Source organism: Cryptomeria japonica, chromosome 8, assembly GCF_030272615.1.
Source record: "Cryptomeria japonica chromosome 8, Sugi_1.0, whole genome shotgun sequence".
Classification (NCBI taxonomy): Eukaryota; Viridiplantae; Streptophyta; class Pinopsida; order Cupressales; family Cupressaceae; genus Cryptomeria; species Cryptomeria japonica.
Genome location: NC_081412.1, coordinates 565,625,496 through 565,642,425, shown reverse-complemented (window position 1 = coordinate 565,642,425; position 16,930 = coordinate 565,625,496). Strand labels below are relative to the sequence as shown.

Genomic DNA, 16,930 nt, shown 5'->3' with positions numbered 1-16,930 from the left:
TTTTTAGTTTGCGAGTTTATCTTGTGGTTTTTTTTACCTGTTCTATTTTCTCTCTGTCTGAAAAATTTGCGAGTTTATTTTGTGTTCTTTGTATTGTCGATTGTCGAGTGCTAGGTTGAACAGCTAGCGTTTAACCTACCTTACCTCGTCGAGGAGCCATTCTGAAACGTTCCTACTCAAACCCAGCTTCTAACTATCTCCGGGTGGGTGTTCATTCGGAATAAAGTCCACCACAGCGTCGGGTTGCAGCATTAATAGTCTCGCCATAGTTAAAATTATTGCTTTCCGTTGGTTAATATCCAAAAGCGATGCAACAAAGTGAGGGGCAAGGAATGAGCCTGGTAGCTGCCATGTTTTAGGTTTGGACTTTTACTGCAATTTCTTTTCTTCTATCAGCTAAAGCTGTGACTTTTAGGGTTTTGCAGGTCAAATTTTAACCATATAGATTTTAGAATTTGCATGATGATGTTTTAGGTTTTTTAACCCTGTATTTAGGGGCATGGATCCTCCAGCACCGCCCAGTAGCTCCTTTGGTTAAGCTGTTGATTCTGTACTGGTAGAATAATTGGTATTTGTCTCTGGTATGGCTGTGTACAGGTTGAAGGTGTAGCACAACTTGATGGCCGTAAACCTTGCATTTGGGATACTTATACGCATTCGGGTTAGTTACTTTTTGGAGGAGAAAAGGAAATATAGAATTTGGATGGGCGCATTGATCATTTTGACAAATAAAAGGGCTAAGTTAAAAGTGCATGTACAGGGAAAATGTTTGATGGAAGCACAGGGGATGTTACTGCAGATCAATACCACCATTATAAATTAATCTCGATTACTCTTATGCTTAATTGGTTCTGGACCGCTGGTAATTTTAAATAAACTATATTCATCAGCTTTAAGTTTGCTTACACGACTGCTGCAAACAATTTTTCAGGAGGACGTCCGTCTGATGTTTAAACTGGGATTGGATACATACAGATTTTCCATCTCATGGTCTCGACTAATACCTGGTACTGCCAGAGAATATTTTCTTTCAACAACAAAAATAGGAATAGCAGTGTATGCTTATTTTTTCTTGATGGTCTTGTCTACAGTACAAAATTCTGAAGGATTAAAACTATAAAAATATTAAACCCTATTTTTCAATTACATATTATGTTAACTTGTTGTCCCCTGCAGATGGAAGGGGTGCCATCAATCCAAAGGGATTGGAATACTACAATAATCTCATCAATGGACTCATTCTCGATGGTAATTGTCACATGAAAAGAGCCCAAGCTTACTCATTCATTGTAAACCCAATATTTTCTTTTCCCAATCAAGTTAATTTATGTTATACAGCTATGAGTAAAAGAAATCTTGGAACTCTATACAGGATAAAGAAACTCAGAGGACTCTTGATTTTCACAATGGGTGGTAAGTGTTTACTGAATTGAAATGAGAGAATGCTTTTGAAACCCCTGTGATAGAATTTTACATCTATAAAAATTTAATTTATGATGGCCCTTTTCTTTCTCAATGTCCAAAAGGTTCATAGATCCCCTTTTCTTTGGAGACTATCCTTCCAGCACGAAGAAGAATGTAGGCTCCAGGCTGCCCAATTTCACCAAAGAACAATCTAAAAAGCTAAAGGGATCTTTTGATTTCGTTGGGTTGAATCATTACGGTACTTCCTATGTTTCAGATTCATCTAGCCAGTGGATTGCTGTTGAAAGAGATTATATGAGAGATTCAAGCTCAAAGCAAACAGGTACATAGTAAATTGTGAAACACAAGCAAAGTTTGGAATATTGGTAAATCATTTTAGATACTAATGCATATATATTTGTGTGTGTAAAGTAATGCGAGACGAACGATGTCCCTATTGGTAAGGTAAGCCCATAATTTATTCCTTGGCTATATGATTTTTTTTTTAATGTTTGAGAACATTTACAATCAAATATATTTTTCATTCGCCAAAAACAGGAAATACGTAACTTTTGCATCTCAAAATTCCTGTTTACATCTGAAATTATGATTTTTCAAGTAATCTAGAATCTAAGTTGGCAGGGATTTATCAGTCTAATGAATACTGAATAATCCTTTCTCAAAATGTATCAGTGACTATTTCTTATCCTGCTATGATGTCTGATACTTTTCAATGTAAGTTGAATCACAAATTCTAATGGCTTAAGAAATGGACCTTTTGGCAATCACCTTGATGGTGTTTCCAACACAAGAAAATTCTAAATCTTTCTTAGTGCCTTCTGAAGATATAATACCACAAGCACTTGCCAGTTGCCATACTGTTAAAATCACCAAGATTTAGATTTCTTTTCTAATTTTTTTAAGCCATTTCATTATTGACATCTGTTTTAAGACTAGAGCTGCTTCACTGCATAAATATTTTTTTTTTTTAACAATTTCTAGGATGGGATTACAGGCTAAGGATTGGATCCAAATAGCGATATAATTGCATAATTAACAGGAAATTGTGGCTTATATATGGGCTCCAAAATTACTCATTCCTTCTCTGTCTAGAACAGGAATAGATAAATCATTGCACCGCTCAAAATTCTGAAACGTAGAATTTTATGATTTCCAACAGCTTTAGCCCTTTCTTTTGACTAATTAATTTTCCCACCATCACAATTACTCATTTATGTGATTGGCAAATTACTATAACTATTGGTTACAAAAGATAGACTTTTTATATATTGATTTTCCAGAGACGTGAAAAATGTCCATCTCTATCTTGTAAACTGTAACAATAAAGGTCAAATATATGCCCTATTCACCAAAACTGGGAAATACCATATTTTTAGGTTGGGAATCAAGATTCGTCCCTTCTTGATCATTGTGATGAGCTGATATCCGGAATTCTATTTTTCCATGTAATCCAGCTATTAGCAATCAAGGGATTAAAGGTCAAATATATGCCCTATTCACCAAAAATGGGAAATACCATATTTTTAGGTCGGGAATCAAGATTCGTCCCTTCTTGATCATTGTGATGAGCTGATATCCAGAATTCTAATTTTCCATGTAATCCAGCCATTAACAATCAAGGGATTGATACCTCTTAGTCTTTGGTTCTTAGCTAAAGAGGTTTCAGCTTAGGGCTCATCCTCCCATATCCGAGCCATTAACAATCAAGGGATTGATACCTCTTAGTCTTTGGTTCTTAGCTAAAGAGGTTTCAGCTTAGGGCTCATCCTCCCATATCCGATAGCCAAAACAACTTTGTGGATGAAAAATCTTTCATAAAAAAAAACCAATTAAGAGATTGTATTTTAAAACATAAATAGGGATTTTGAAAGAGCCCTAACCCATGTACATAGAGAACATTAACCATTATTGGAAGATTTGATCAAGTCACGCTATTCACAAATTGAAAGCGCATAGTATATATATCAACTGATATCATCATTTTTTAAATAGTGAATATTTTACCTGATTGATTTTGGAATGTAAGCAATGAATAGTTTGTTGGACCACCTAGGCCAAGCTTTCTATAATCAATGCAATAACATTTCTAAATATCAGATTTAGCATGCAATACCAAATCCCACCACTGCTGATACCCGATTTTTTTCATTCTTGATGTTTCTGAATTATAAGAGATTTTGGACGAGACATGTGAAACTGTAATGAAAGAGACTTTTCTGATAGTCAAATTGGTGAGGTTATCCAAATCCAGCAACAGTAGCAGGGTACACAGCACCAAAACATCTAAATCATTTTAATAATCTTTTTGTTAGTCTACTACCATAGCACACTTCCTAATTACTAAGTCTGCAAACTTTATATGAGGCGCAATTCCAATGTTCCTTAGAAACGTAAGTGTGTTTTGCAATGTGAATGTTTTGGTACACAAAATTCTAGGTCAAAGTTAGATGAAGGGTTCTTTCCAAATAGGATAACTATCTTATTATTTACGGTAAACTCTAGTCTAAGTGAGTTAAAAAATTTGACATCAAATCCTAAAAGAAGGGTTATCTCCAAATGTCACTGATATTGCACGCTATCGGGAAACCTCTGTCTATGTAGTCCACAAATTACTCATTTTATGAATGTCTAAAATAGGGACAGGAAAAATATTACTACTAAAAATAGTTGTATTAGTTGTTGGGTAGATTGATTTCCATGATCCTCAAAAGAGGCTTAAGTTTTGAGTTGAAGAGTGAAACTTCTTGATTTACTCTGTCAACACAAGTAGAACTGCCATTAATATTATTTGCTAATTGGCTTGGAAGGCATCCCAATGGACCTACTGCTGCCGCTGCAAACTTGCGTGCTCCCAAGTTGTATAGCTTCTGCACATACATAACCCATAACCCATCTCCCATCTCTTAATCAATACATGTCAGTATACAGAGATGTTAGCATCTCTATCTCTATATCTTTACTTCTATATAACAGATTACTATTTCAGTAAGCATCGTCTAAACTACAGGCGTAGATCCAATATAGTTTCTAATAACTATAGTTAAAGAAAACATCACCATTCTTTCATGGAAGCCACCAAATATGAATTCACAAACCCACCACTAATTGTTGTGAAGAATGAGATATGAGGAGGTCACTGTAGGCCCCCGAAGTATATGTTCTGCTGCTTGAATAGAAGCCAGGAACAAGATAGTTATTTATATAATCATTGATACCGAATGTGTTGCAAAGATGGATTTTGACAGATACTCTGCCACCTCTTCTGCACTTCCCAAGTGTGAGGTTATGTCATTCACTGTGTTCCCAAAATTGGCAATCTGCTCATTGAATGTTACTCGTCCAAGCTGTGCATCAAATCCATGTCAGAGAAGAAGAATCTAAACAAAACCCTTGGCTTAATGGCTATGATTGGAAAAATGAACTTACAAGATTTCTTCAAAGTCAATTTCAGTTCAAAAAAATTCTGAAGTTGGGACATTTCACCATCCGAATTAAGTAGACATATATTATGTATGGACCCAGCCAAACAAAATCAGCATGGAGAAAACCATAACAATTGTTGCAGTGGCTGTAAGTGTAATTTTAAACCCTAGGTATGTTGATCAGATTTATATAATTGATTATGCCCTAGGTTGTAATCAGATTTGCAGTATTTTAGTAAACCAACATAGATTAATTGTGCCCTAGATTGTAATCAGATTTGCAGTATTTTAGTAAACCAACATAGATTAATTGTGCCCTAGATTGTAATCAGATTTGTAGTATTTTAGTAAACCAACATAGATTAATTGTGCCCTAGATTGTAATCAGATTTGCAGTATTTAATAAGCCAACATAAATCAGAAATAGAACAGTAGACAAACAAGCATGCCTTGGGAAAACCTCCAAGGAGGAAAAACCCAGCATGAAAGACCCACAGGTCAGATTATATATTCTCCTCTAAATATAAGTACAATACTTAGCTTGAATCTGATCTTCACATATCAGATCTGTCCCTTGTATGCTTCAAAGACTTGCATCAAAATCCACTATGTCCTCTTGGACAATTTCGCACCAAGCTGAATAAGTTTGCACCCTTCTTAAGAATTCGCACAGCAGAGCTAAATCGCCTTTGTATATGATTGTAGTTGACTTGCAAATTGTCATTTATTTATATGCATCTTTTATTCTTTGAAATGTAAGTTGGCCTCCTTGGTTTTTGTTGCCAATGTTAAATGGCGTGTATTTAGCATAGCGTGGCATTGTGAATAGGATAGGGTCACGTTACCCTAGGATAGGACCCGGTCCTAAAGGGGGTTCGGATGTTGCCTTAAGGCAATCCGAACCCCTATAACCCTAGTTACAATCAACACTCCCTCTTAACTAGGGAGGAGGAGAATACATAATCTGAACCTTTATGTTCCATCTAGCACACAAGCATAGAATGGATCTAGCACACAAGCATAGAATTACATCTTCCACCTAGCACACAAGCATAGGATGGTTCTAGCACACAAGCATAGAAAGTGTAATACACCAGTGGGTCTTTACATTATTACAATTATCCATCTAGCACACAAGCATAGATTGGATGTAATTCATTCTTGCACACACACAAGGAATGATTCAAAGTGCTACAAATAGTCACTGAGATTGAAGCTCCCTCTCAATCAGGGTTCTGTTTTCCACGACACCAAGTCTATCTCTGAAGTACTCGAACTTCACTCTGGATAAAGGTTTGGTGAGGATGTGAGCAATCTATTCATCTATGCTAATGTACTTTAGATGAATGGCGCCTCTCTGCACCATATCCCGAATGTAATGATAGTGTGTTTCCACATGTTTGGACTGATCGTGAAATACATGATTTATTGACATCTTTATACAACTTTGATTATCACAATGAATGGTGGTAGGATCATTGGCTTGACCAAATTGTAAGGAAGTAAAGTAGCGGAAACAACTTCCTACACTAACCTTGAGAGGAGGGTAATGCAAAACTTTTTCAGATCGTTACAACAGTTACAGAAAACATAAATAGATATAATAGCAATCATACCACAACACAGTGATTTACGTGGGGAAAACCCTTTCGGGAGAAAAACCCCACCCTCCAAAAGCAGCTCAATATTTTATTCAGCAATCAAAACAGATTACAACATACTTGCAGAGCAAGCTCTTCGCAGGAGTACCACTAATCAGAGATTCAGAGGCAACTCAATAGCCATAAGACTCTTACACTCAACCTCTATCTCACACACCTCATAAATAGGAGATACAATACAAGAAACCGTCAAACGGTATTACAAAACCATGGGCTAAAACCACCCAATAAGGTGTAGCTGACCTTATCTCCCTTCTATGACATGTTAAAGCACACATCAACACGTGTCGCTCCCTTTTACAGCTCATTTATGTATCCGATACAAATTATTTTTCCTATTTCAGGAGTACAAACTTCCGGAGGCCATAACTTGAGAACCGGGTGTCCGATTGACGAACCGTTTGAAGCGCCGGAAAGCTCGCGAAGTGCTCTATCACCTCGTAACCCGCTTCGCCGGTTACGGCCACTTTTCAGGGCGTTTCGGAGCCTCTAAAGTCCCCAAAATTAAGTTTAAACATTTTATTGCACCCCTCCAAGACGAAAACTTTAATATCTTCAAAACTAGCTGTGACCTTGCGACGCAACTTTACCGGAATGCTTATCTAGCCAACCAGAAGCTTCAGGGAGAGTTTCGCACCATTTCGTGCTCAAATGAAAACTTACTATAAATAGTAACCTCGCATAAATGCAAGGTTGAGACACCATTTTTCCCAACACAAATAATCCAACAAGGAGCTTACGAAGCCACATTGTTTCTCTGGATGCAACAGATGCGGCAATGTACTTAGCTTCTGTAGTGCTTAATGCTACCGAAGATTGCTTTCTGCATGCCCAAGAGATTACTGCGGAGCCCAAGTTGAAGCAGATGCTTGAAGTGCTTTTCCTGTCCTTGACACTTCCTGCCCAATCTGAATCTGAGTAGCCTTTCAAGAGAATTGGGGTATTAAGTGAATACTTCAGCCCATAACCAATCGTGCCACGTAGGTATCTTAGAATGTGCTTGGCAGCAACCAGGTGAACATGTTTAGGTGAGCACATGAACTGACCGAGAGCATTAACAACATAACAGATAGCTGGCCTAGTATTGACTAGGTACATCAGGGAGCCAGTCAACTGCCTGTACTCAGAGGGATCTGCAAAATCAGAGTTAGCTGCAGAAACACTTAACTTCTTTAAGTTAGATTCCATAGGAGTATGCATAGGTTTACAATCTATCATTCTAAATCTTTTCAAAATATCAATAGTGCATTTTCCCTGACTTAGAAAGATTTCATTAGCTCTTTGCCATACCTCTAACCCTAGGAAGTAATGCATTAGACCTAAATCCTTCATTTCAAATTCTGAGGCTAATTCCTTTTTACATCTCATGATTAATTTATTTTCACCCGTGAGAAATAAATCATCTACATATAAAACTAAAATAAGCATCTCATCATTATAAGCTTTCAAGTAAATGTTAGCATCAACATCATTCTTGGAAAACCCTAAACTTAGTAAGTACTTATCAATTCTTTCATACCAAGCGCGAGGAGCCTGTTTGAGCCCATATAAGGCTTTCTTCAACCTGCAAACATGAGAATCTCTTTTATGGATTACATAACCTTTTGGTTGCTCAATATAGACTTCCTCCTCAATGACACCATTAAGGAAGGTTGTCTTAACGTCCATTTGATGCAGCTCCCAACCTTTGGCTGCAGCAATAGCTATTATAGACCTAATAGAGGTATATCTAGCAACAGGGGCAAAGGTTTCTTCATAATCTATTCCTTCCTTTTGAGAAAAACCACGTGCTACAAACCTAGCTTTATATTTTTCAATACTACCATCAGCATTATGTTTAATTTTAAACAACCATTTAGAAGAAACGACAGACTTACCTTTGGGTCTGGGTACAATGTCCCAGACATCATTCTTGATGATAGACCCATACTCTTCATCCATGGCTAATTTCCAAGCATGATGGGACATTGCTTCTCCGATATTGTGGGGTTCAGACTCAATTATATTGCACATCACAAAAATGTAGTTGGCGTGATTTTGGACACTCTTGCTATTTTTGAAGGTTCCTCTGGGAGCAGCAAACCTTTCAGCATCTTGAATTGTATTTCTAACCCAAAGTGGTCTCTTTTTGCAGACCACAATATCCTGAGGTATATCGGTAGATTGCATGGGTTTTGATGAGTCATTCTGAACTTCCTGATTTGGAAGATCAGTAGACTCCTCCTGTAACTCAGGGTTAGCATCAACAATTGAATCTTGATTTTCCATCACCATATCATTATTGTTGGTTAATGAACCTTTAGATCTTTTGAAAGCAATATCTTCTTCAAAAGTTACATCTCTACTTACCTCAACATACCTTTGACTTGAAATGTAGATCTTGAAGGCTTTGGAAGATTCGCTGTATCCTACTAGGATGCCTTTCTTTCCAGATGGATCTAGCTTGGTTCGTTTTTCTTTAGGCACATGAACATACACAGGGCTTCCGAATATTCTTAGGTGACTGATGTCTGGTTTGATTCCAGAAAAGGCTTCTTCAGGTGTCACATCCTTTAGGACTCGATGAGGACATCTATTCTGTATATAAACTGGGGTTTTGGATGCTTCTGCCCATAGAAAAGGTTGCAAGTCCTGATCATGTATCATGGCTCTTGCAGCTTCAACAATGGTTCTGTTCTTTCTTTCAGCAACTCCATTTTGCTGAGGGTTGTAGGGAACACATAACTCCCTCTTAATTCGTGCTTTAACACAAAAGTCATAGAAGCTACCTGAGGTGTATTCACCTCCATTGTGAGACCTCAAACATTTAATTCGATTTCCTGTAGTATTTTCAACTAAGGCTTTGAATTCTTTAAATCTGTTTAGGACTTCTTCAGACTCTTTAGTTTTAAGAAAATAGATCCATGTTTTCCTAGAGAAATCATCTATGAAGATAACATAATATAGGAAACCGTTAGGAGATGCTACAGACATAGGACCACATAAATCTGAATGAATGAGTTCTAACCTTTCTTTAGCCCTACTATCACTTTTATGAAAGGGATTCTTTACATTCTTACCCATTGCACAACCTTTACAAGCATCATCATGAGATAAATTGAGGTTAGGCATACCTTTGACCATTTTACCGAGAGTGGGAAGAGCTTGAAAGTGAAGATGACCCAATCTTCTATGCCATAGCTCGCATGATTCAGGGGTCTCATGAATGAGAGCTTGAATTGGATTAGCTGCAAGCTTATATAAACTATCACATCTATTTCCAATAATACGAGCAGATTTGAAATTAGATTTCTTAGGCCAAGCGAGTACTTTCCTTTCAGAAAATGCTATTTGCAAACCCTTATCTTCTAAAGCCGAAATGGAAATAAGATTTCTTTTAATACCAGGTACAAAGAGAATATCACAGAGTTGTAAGGAAATACCAGAATCTAGTTTTAAAGAGGTAGTGCCAGAACCTTTTACCGAGTATCGAGCATCATCACCGATTACTACATGAAGTTTGGTGTCTTTTTCAATCAGATCTGAGAGATGCTCACGAAATCCTGAGATGTGTCTGGAGGCACCACTGTCAAGTATCCACATATTGCTGTCCGTAGGAACATTGCTGGAAAGAGCAGAGATAAGAAGGTAGTCTTCACTTTGTTCGGCAACTTCATTTAAGTTGGCTTCCCTTTCCTTTGGGTCATTCTGACAATCTCTGGCATAGTGACCATATTTGTCACATCTGAAGCAACGAATGTGGGAGGAATCTCTTGACTTTTTCCTTGGATCATAGGAGGAGGATCTAAAATCTTTGCTTCTCTTCTCTTTCTTCCAATGACCACCTTTCCTAGATTTAGATAAGAGAACATGATTATCTTTGAGAGAGTTCTTGAGTTTTCCTCTTACCTCAATTCGAGATTCCTCTTCGATGCAATCAGATTGAAGATGTTCAAAGTTGGGACGATTGGCTCTTCCACCAATGCTACGAATGAATGGTTCCCATTCATCAGGTAGACCATTTAATGCAATCATAACAAGGTCTTTATCTGAGATTTGGCAATCAAGAGTGCTTAGCTTGTCCTTTAGTTCATTGATCTTCATGAAGTAGGCTATGATTGAGTCTTCTTCTTCTTTCATTTTCATGTGTAGAAGTTGCTGTCTTAGGGCAAGAGCCTTACTGAGATTGTTGACTTCATACATCCCTTCCAAGTGTTTGATCATTTCTCTGGCAGATACAAACTTTGATATGACAGTGACAAGATGATTCTTGACGGACTCAATTATGATCCTTCTAGCTTTGAGGGAATCTTTCTTGAACACTTTCAGCTCTTCAACATCTTCTAGAGGAGACAGCCTTTCTTCTTCTACAAATTTCAGTAGGTCATTTTCTTCAAGGACCAATAGAATACGAACTTTCCAAGCAGCAAAATCAATGGCTCCCTCAAGCCTATCTTCAGCCTTCAAACCTGACATCTTTAATCTGAACACAAACAACAGCTATATCCAACAATTGATTTGCTAAAATCAGAAGTTAATGACACCTATAGCTCTGATACCATGTAATTTTAAACCCTAGGTATGTTAATCAGATTTATATAATTGATTATGCCCTAGGTTGTAATCAGATTTGCAGTATTTTAGTAAACCAACATAGATTAATTGTGCCCTAGATTGTAATCAGATTTGCAGTATTTTAGTAAACCAACATAGATTAATTGTGCCCTAGATTGTAATCAGATTTGCAGTATTTAATAAGCCAACATAAATCAGAAATAGAACAGTAGACAAACAAGCATACCCTGGGAAAACCTCCAAGGAGGAAAAACCCAGCATGAAAGACCCACAGGTCAGATTATATATTCTCCTCTAAATATAAGTACAATACTTAGCTTGAATCTGATCTTCACATATCAGATCTGTCCCTTGTATGCTTCAAAGACTTGCATCAAAATCCACTATGTCCTCTTGGACAATTTCGCACCAAGCTGAATAAGTTTGCACCCTTCTTAAGAATTTGCACAGCAGAGCTAAATCGCCTTTGTATATGATTGTAGTTGACTTGCAAATTGTCATTTATTTATATGCATATTTTATTCTTTGAAATGTAAGTCGGCCTCCTTGGTTTTTGGTGCCAATGCTAAATGGCGTGTATTTAGCATAGCGTGGCATTGTGAATAGGATAGGGTCACGTTACCCTAGGATAGGACCTGGTCCTAAAGGGGGTTTGGATGTTGCCTAAAGGCAATCCGAACCCCTATAACCCTAGTTACAATCAACAGTAAGAATGCAAGTTAGAATAACACAGAGAGAAATTGAGACAAGCTTAAAAACTATTCACTCTAACATTCATGCAAATCTTCAGCATTAGCGAGATTTCATTGTCTACAATGGCATTGGTATTACATATCACTCCTCGTTAAAGATTTGGAAAAGCCGAACCTTACCATTTTGCAAGTTTCATGCCTCTTGCAGGTTCAACACTTAGGCCAATGTTACTGTAACCATCTCTACTATCAAAAAGCCAAAAGAATTAACATATTCTTTTGTACAAATGGTATTGCCCTATTTATACAATCAATTTTGTCTTTAAATATGGTATAAGTCTAATATAATGTCTTCCAACTCTCACATTGACCCAAGAGAAAACCAAAGTACTCTCAAATGAAATCTTACTTGACCGTTTTGCCATCACAATAAAGAGATAGACTGACCCCTGCCACGAGACCATTTTTCCAAAAGACAATATCTTGCTAACTCACATAATCACATTTGATGGTTCACAAAAACGAATGCCTTACGATGGGTGACATATTCGACGCTTCTCACTATAAGATCTAACAAATATTGGAATTCAGAAATTTCTGAGATAGAGAACTTTTTGCTATTAGACATCGCTTTCAAATTTTAACCATATAGATTTTAGAATTTGTAAGATGATGTTTTAGATTTCACTGTATATTACAATGTTACATGCAGCTAAGTTGCTAGGGTTACCTTTGATTCCTCCCTATGCCGCTGCATCTACAAAAGGTGTGGCAGTGATGAATGGAGTAAATTATGCTTCAGGGGCAGCAAGTAGCATAAATTACCCGCCATACTTTTCTCAACAGGAGGATACATGGGCAATGTTTACCATGAATTCAATGATGGTTTGTTGCCTTTGTACATAACATCCCAGCATCTCCATGGACAAGTGGTGTTTGTTATTCTTGAATACCATTCTTGGTGGGTGACAAAATATGGAGAGATAATTGGGCAGGTCACCATTTATGCAGTCATTGATTTCAGCAAGGATAAGAGAGTCCACTGTTTTCCAGAGATGATAGTTGGGCTCAACATACATGACGAATTAAGTGTGAAACCAGAGATCATGAAAGATGGCAAAAGCATTAAAGATTTCAGGGAGCTTGTGAGCAAGGCCTATGCCCCTATATTGAGTTCCATGCCTCAAACAAAGAGCATAACCAAAGAACAATCATTTCCCTTAAGGGATTCCAGGCTTGTTTCACAGCTAGGAAAGCCCAAATTGGTAGTTATATCAAGGGAGAAGTCAAGGAAAATGATGAACCAGAAGGCAATTGTTAAATTGGCAAAGATGGTGGGAGTTCATGGTGCTGCCATGACACATCTTTTGTTCATGAGACCTGGCTCTGTGTTTATACAGATTGTATCAATATAATATTTCATTGTATCAGTCAAATAAAAATATGAATCTCTCTTATTCAAATGTATATAAACATATTTTGAAGTAGAAGTAAGAAAGACTTATTCTTTCTGTATGATATACATTTACATTTTTTGTTATCATATGAATATACATATGATACCATATACATTTACATTTTTTGTTTTTAATGAATATTCTGCGCACAGTCTCAAAGAATCATTTGTAAAACACACACAGGTCAAGAAAAAGCACAAAGAGATAACAGCAGTAGGTCTAATTGCTATCGGCAGTACAAATTGGACCTTCCTGAGGTCCAACCGCTAGTTATACATAGTGTTTAGATTAGAGTAGTCAGATACTCTTTTGTTAGTCATTGGGTACGTGTATTTCTGTATCTGAGATGGTTACATATCCGATAGAGTCTAGATACACGTTGGATACAGGACTCACGTGTGCCTAAAAAACCTTGATTTTCCAAGCATGCTGGATACTATATTTTCTTAAAAATTTGATGTAAATCTGAATTTAATTTTGAGAAACTTCATTCATGCCATTTAAAAACAAAATTGGTATAAACAAAACATACACCAAATGAGAAAGTACAAATGAAATGTTTTTCTATTTCAGTGACCCATTTTTTTGGGTTATCTTCCAATGCAACTCTACCATGTTTGCATATTGTAAATTGTTAAATCAACTTATAATTTTTTACATAGCAATTATGTGTTTAATATATATTGCTTTTGAAGTAATGAAAATCTCCTCTAATAAATTGTGTTAAATATATGTGTATGTGTTTTTTATGAATGTTGTATCCAACCATATCCATATTAAGGATCTTAAAAAATGGTCATCTCCGTATCTCCGTATCTGATACTGTATCCATATTTGTATCCGTATCTATGTCCATACAACTTTGGTTTAAATGTCCGTTTTAATACCAACAATGGAAGCATCCCGTAGAATATTCAACAACATAGATAAACATATCCTCTTGAAAACATTCCCCTCCCTCACCAGACATGTCGCCAAATCATTGTTCAAAATGGAAATCCAAGCTTCCTTGAGGAGGTCAAAATCTCCATTATACAAGACACTATGGGCGCACAGAAAAATGCATCGCATATCTCAACTCCTTTGAAATGGTTCAAATACAGTCTGAACCTCACTCTAAACTTTCCTACCAGCCACATGAGTTGATATGAGATTTTATTCAAAATAGAAGACCCTTTATCATAAGCATATGTATTGGACAGAACAATGTTAGAATTCAAAGTATTGCATACCACTAGTCAAAACTATGATAGACACAAAAACATACCAATTAGTGGTATATAGTTTTCTCTTCGCCAACCCCAAACTTGATTATCTATTGCAATATAGTGATCTCGCCAAACCAAGCAACTATAAATTAAAGTGGACATCACCATGGAAGAATATAGGAAGGATTGTGGTCATTGACAAAAATGTGAAAACTGCACTACAAATTAAGGTGTCTGAATCCTTCAGAGTTGAACTGAAATACAATATAATAGAAGATTCTACATAAGTATGATTCTATCATTCAAGCCAGACCGTCTAACTCTCTAATTTTATTTTTTAAAACTTATAAACCTTAAAAAAACTCCTTCATACTTTGTTATATACAGAAATTCAGAGTAGAAAAATCAAACTACATCCTGTGCTTCAGAAGTTAGATTCAATTAAGACATTTTGACATTCCCATACCATTATTGATAGAAAGACTGGAGAATAATTAGATCTTTTAATTCACCATGACCGGCAAGTGTAATTTAGTAGAGGAAAACAATTGAATACTGATTTTCAGGGTTCTGAGACCTTGATGTCTTCTCTGGTCCATTTCTCTGGTCATCCAATGTCTGTTGATTATTAAATTATCCACAGGTTAAATACCCATAGCCAGCTCCAGCAATATAGTTTAGATTTATGTGCTAGGTCATGATTAGTTGGGTCTATGGTTGGGTGACCACCAAGTTGCATTTCATTTGCTATTTTGGCGAAATAAGTGTACTAGTTCCCTGATGTGGCATCCTTTCGGTACACACATGGTGATTTATTGCACAGTCAAGGATCTGAGAAGTACTAGTAAGCTATGGGCACAACATCAACATCTGAGAGGATGACATGTGGTCAGATCTGAGTAATTTACAATCTGACATATTTTGGTATTCTTTAAACATTCTGATGATGGATCATGAAATGTGATCGAAAATATTAATTCTAAATAAATTAGACAATCAAATCGAAAAACAACTAAATAAACTATATTAACATGAATTGTGAAAATCTGATAACATTAAGTCATCATAGATTTGAGTTATAATTTTATATTAACAAGCAGGGCTCTATCTGTACCCCACTTGGGTATGGCAAGCCACGAAAGCCATCCCTCTACGGTGGAGTTTTGTATGTTAAAGGAGGTATTATACCAAACAAACGGTTCTATGTGGTTTTAAACGGATAGTTCTGAAAAACAAAATCAAATAGCTAAAAAAGTCATACTACACGAGCAGTTTGCTTCATTCTGAAATTTTCTAGAAGCCCTTAGAACCATTACATGCGAACCCTCATTCAGGATGCTGAAATTGCGTGTTGGAAGTGACGATGGGCAAGGCCATGGAATCTGATGCTAGGGCAAAAGTGAATGAAATTCATCCGAATCTTCTTCATCCACAAATTCATTTAAATCTCGCTTGTCCAAAATCCAGGAGGTCTTTCTCATTATTTTATTTTATTCCTCCTGGGAAAAGTCCCCATTATCTTTTTTCACTTCCATAAATATATAGTCACTTCCATAAATATATAAAGAAGACATAAACCTGTAGCCTTTGGGAGGAAGGGGCAGTTACTTGCCAATGTATATGAATTGGTGTTAAAGTAGACCCGACAGAAGCTCTGATAAAAAGGAAATAGTAAACAATACAATTCTCTGAATCAGGGTTGATCTAGAGCTTTTTCTTTTAGCTTGATGGATACTTCGATCTTAAAATATGTTATAATGGATCGGGCTTTATATTTTAGTTTACGATATTGGCATGAATTGTTTCTGAATTTCATTCTGTGTGGTTTTTTTTTTGACATTTTGCATCAAATTTCATGATTTATCATTAGAAATCAGAAAGCAAGAGAAGAGAAAATCTCTTTTTCTTGATGGTGCGGATCAAACTCCATAATACATTATGGAGAATCAGAAAATAAGAGAATTGAAAATCTCCATTCCTTAATATTTTTAGATCAAACTCCGTGATCCATCATTGAATTAGAAAGCAGGAAGCAAAAATCTCTTCTCCTGCTTTCTATTCCTAATCATAGATCATAAAATGTTGAGGAAAAAACTCATAGTTGAATCCGAAAACAATTCATGCCAGTATGATTTAAAATGTTTTGGGGGTTTAAATTGTGAGATATAACAGTTAGATGAAGAATTTTATAATTTAGAATTGTTTAAGTTAAGTGCTTAGTTTAAATTTGCAGCATTGAGTAAATTAGAGATTAGAACCATTTTGTCAAAGACATCACTTGTATACTAGTTAGTGCATAAAGAATAACCTCATCAATTCAAAAGGAAAATACAATATATACAATTTTCGCTATTTTATCTGTACATTGTTGTAGTGCAATAGTCTTCATTTTCTTTGTTAAAGTTATATCAAAATAAAAATAAAAATTATAGTGACATCCTTATTTCCAATAAAATCATTGTAATAAGTGGAAACTTCATAATTGTGTAACCATTAGAAGAGTTGGGATCA

The 16,930-nt window shown here is 36.2% G+C and overlaps 2 protein-coding genes across 9 annotated transcripts in view; both read left to right on the top strand.

Moving 5' to 3' along the window:
• The window catches only part of LOC131045866 (beta-glucosidase 22), a 34,080-nt gene that overhangs the window by 8,307 nt on the left and 8,843 nt on the right, over positions 1–16,930 (top strand). For 3 of the 8 annotated variants that reach the window (XM_059209651.1, XM_059209649.1, XM_059209650.1), the window contains 6 exons: positions 932–1,007; positions 1,177–1,248; positions 1,339–1,413; positions 1,682–1,747; positions 1,837–1,869; positions 12,467–12,603. In XM_059209651.1, coding sequence (XP_059065634.1) covers positions 947–1,007; positions 1,177–1,248; positions 1,339–1,413; positions 1,682–1,747; positions 1,837–1,868 — 306 coding nt within the window. In that variant the 5' untranslated portion in view covers positions 932–946 and the 3' untranslated portion in view covers position 1,869; positions 12,467–12,603. Of the gene's footprint in view, positions 1–114; positions 360–597; positions 1,008–1,176; positions 1,249–1,338; positions 1,414–1,526; positions 1,748–1,836; positions 1,870–12,466; positions 12,605–16,930 lie in introns of those variants that run through there. The other 5 variants (XM_057979536.2, XM_057979535.2, XM_059209647.1 and 2 more) reach the window with 5 other exon arrangements.
• Positions 12,609–13,265, top strand: LOC131045865 (xylan glycosyltransferase MUCI21-like). Its single transcript, XM_057979533.1, has one exon. The coding sequence runs from the start codon at positions 12,609–12,611 to the stop codon at positions 13,167–13,169; it is 561 nt and encodes a 186-aa protein (XP_057835516.1). The 3' UTR covers positions 13,170–13,265.

Excerpts from the sequence above, each read along its gene's own strand:
- LOC131045865 (XM_057979533.1), top strand. The coding sequence starts at position 12,609 with ATGGGCAATGTTTACCATGAATTCAATGATGGTTTGTTGCCTTTGTAC.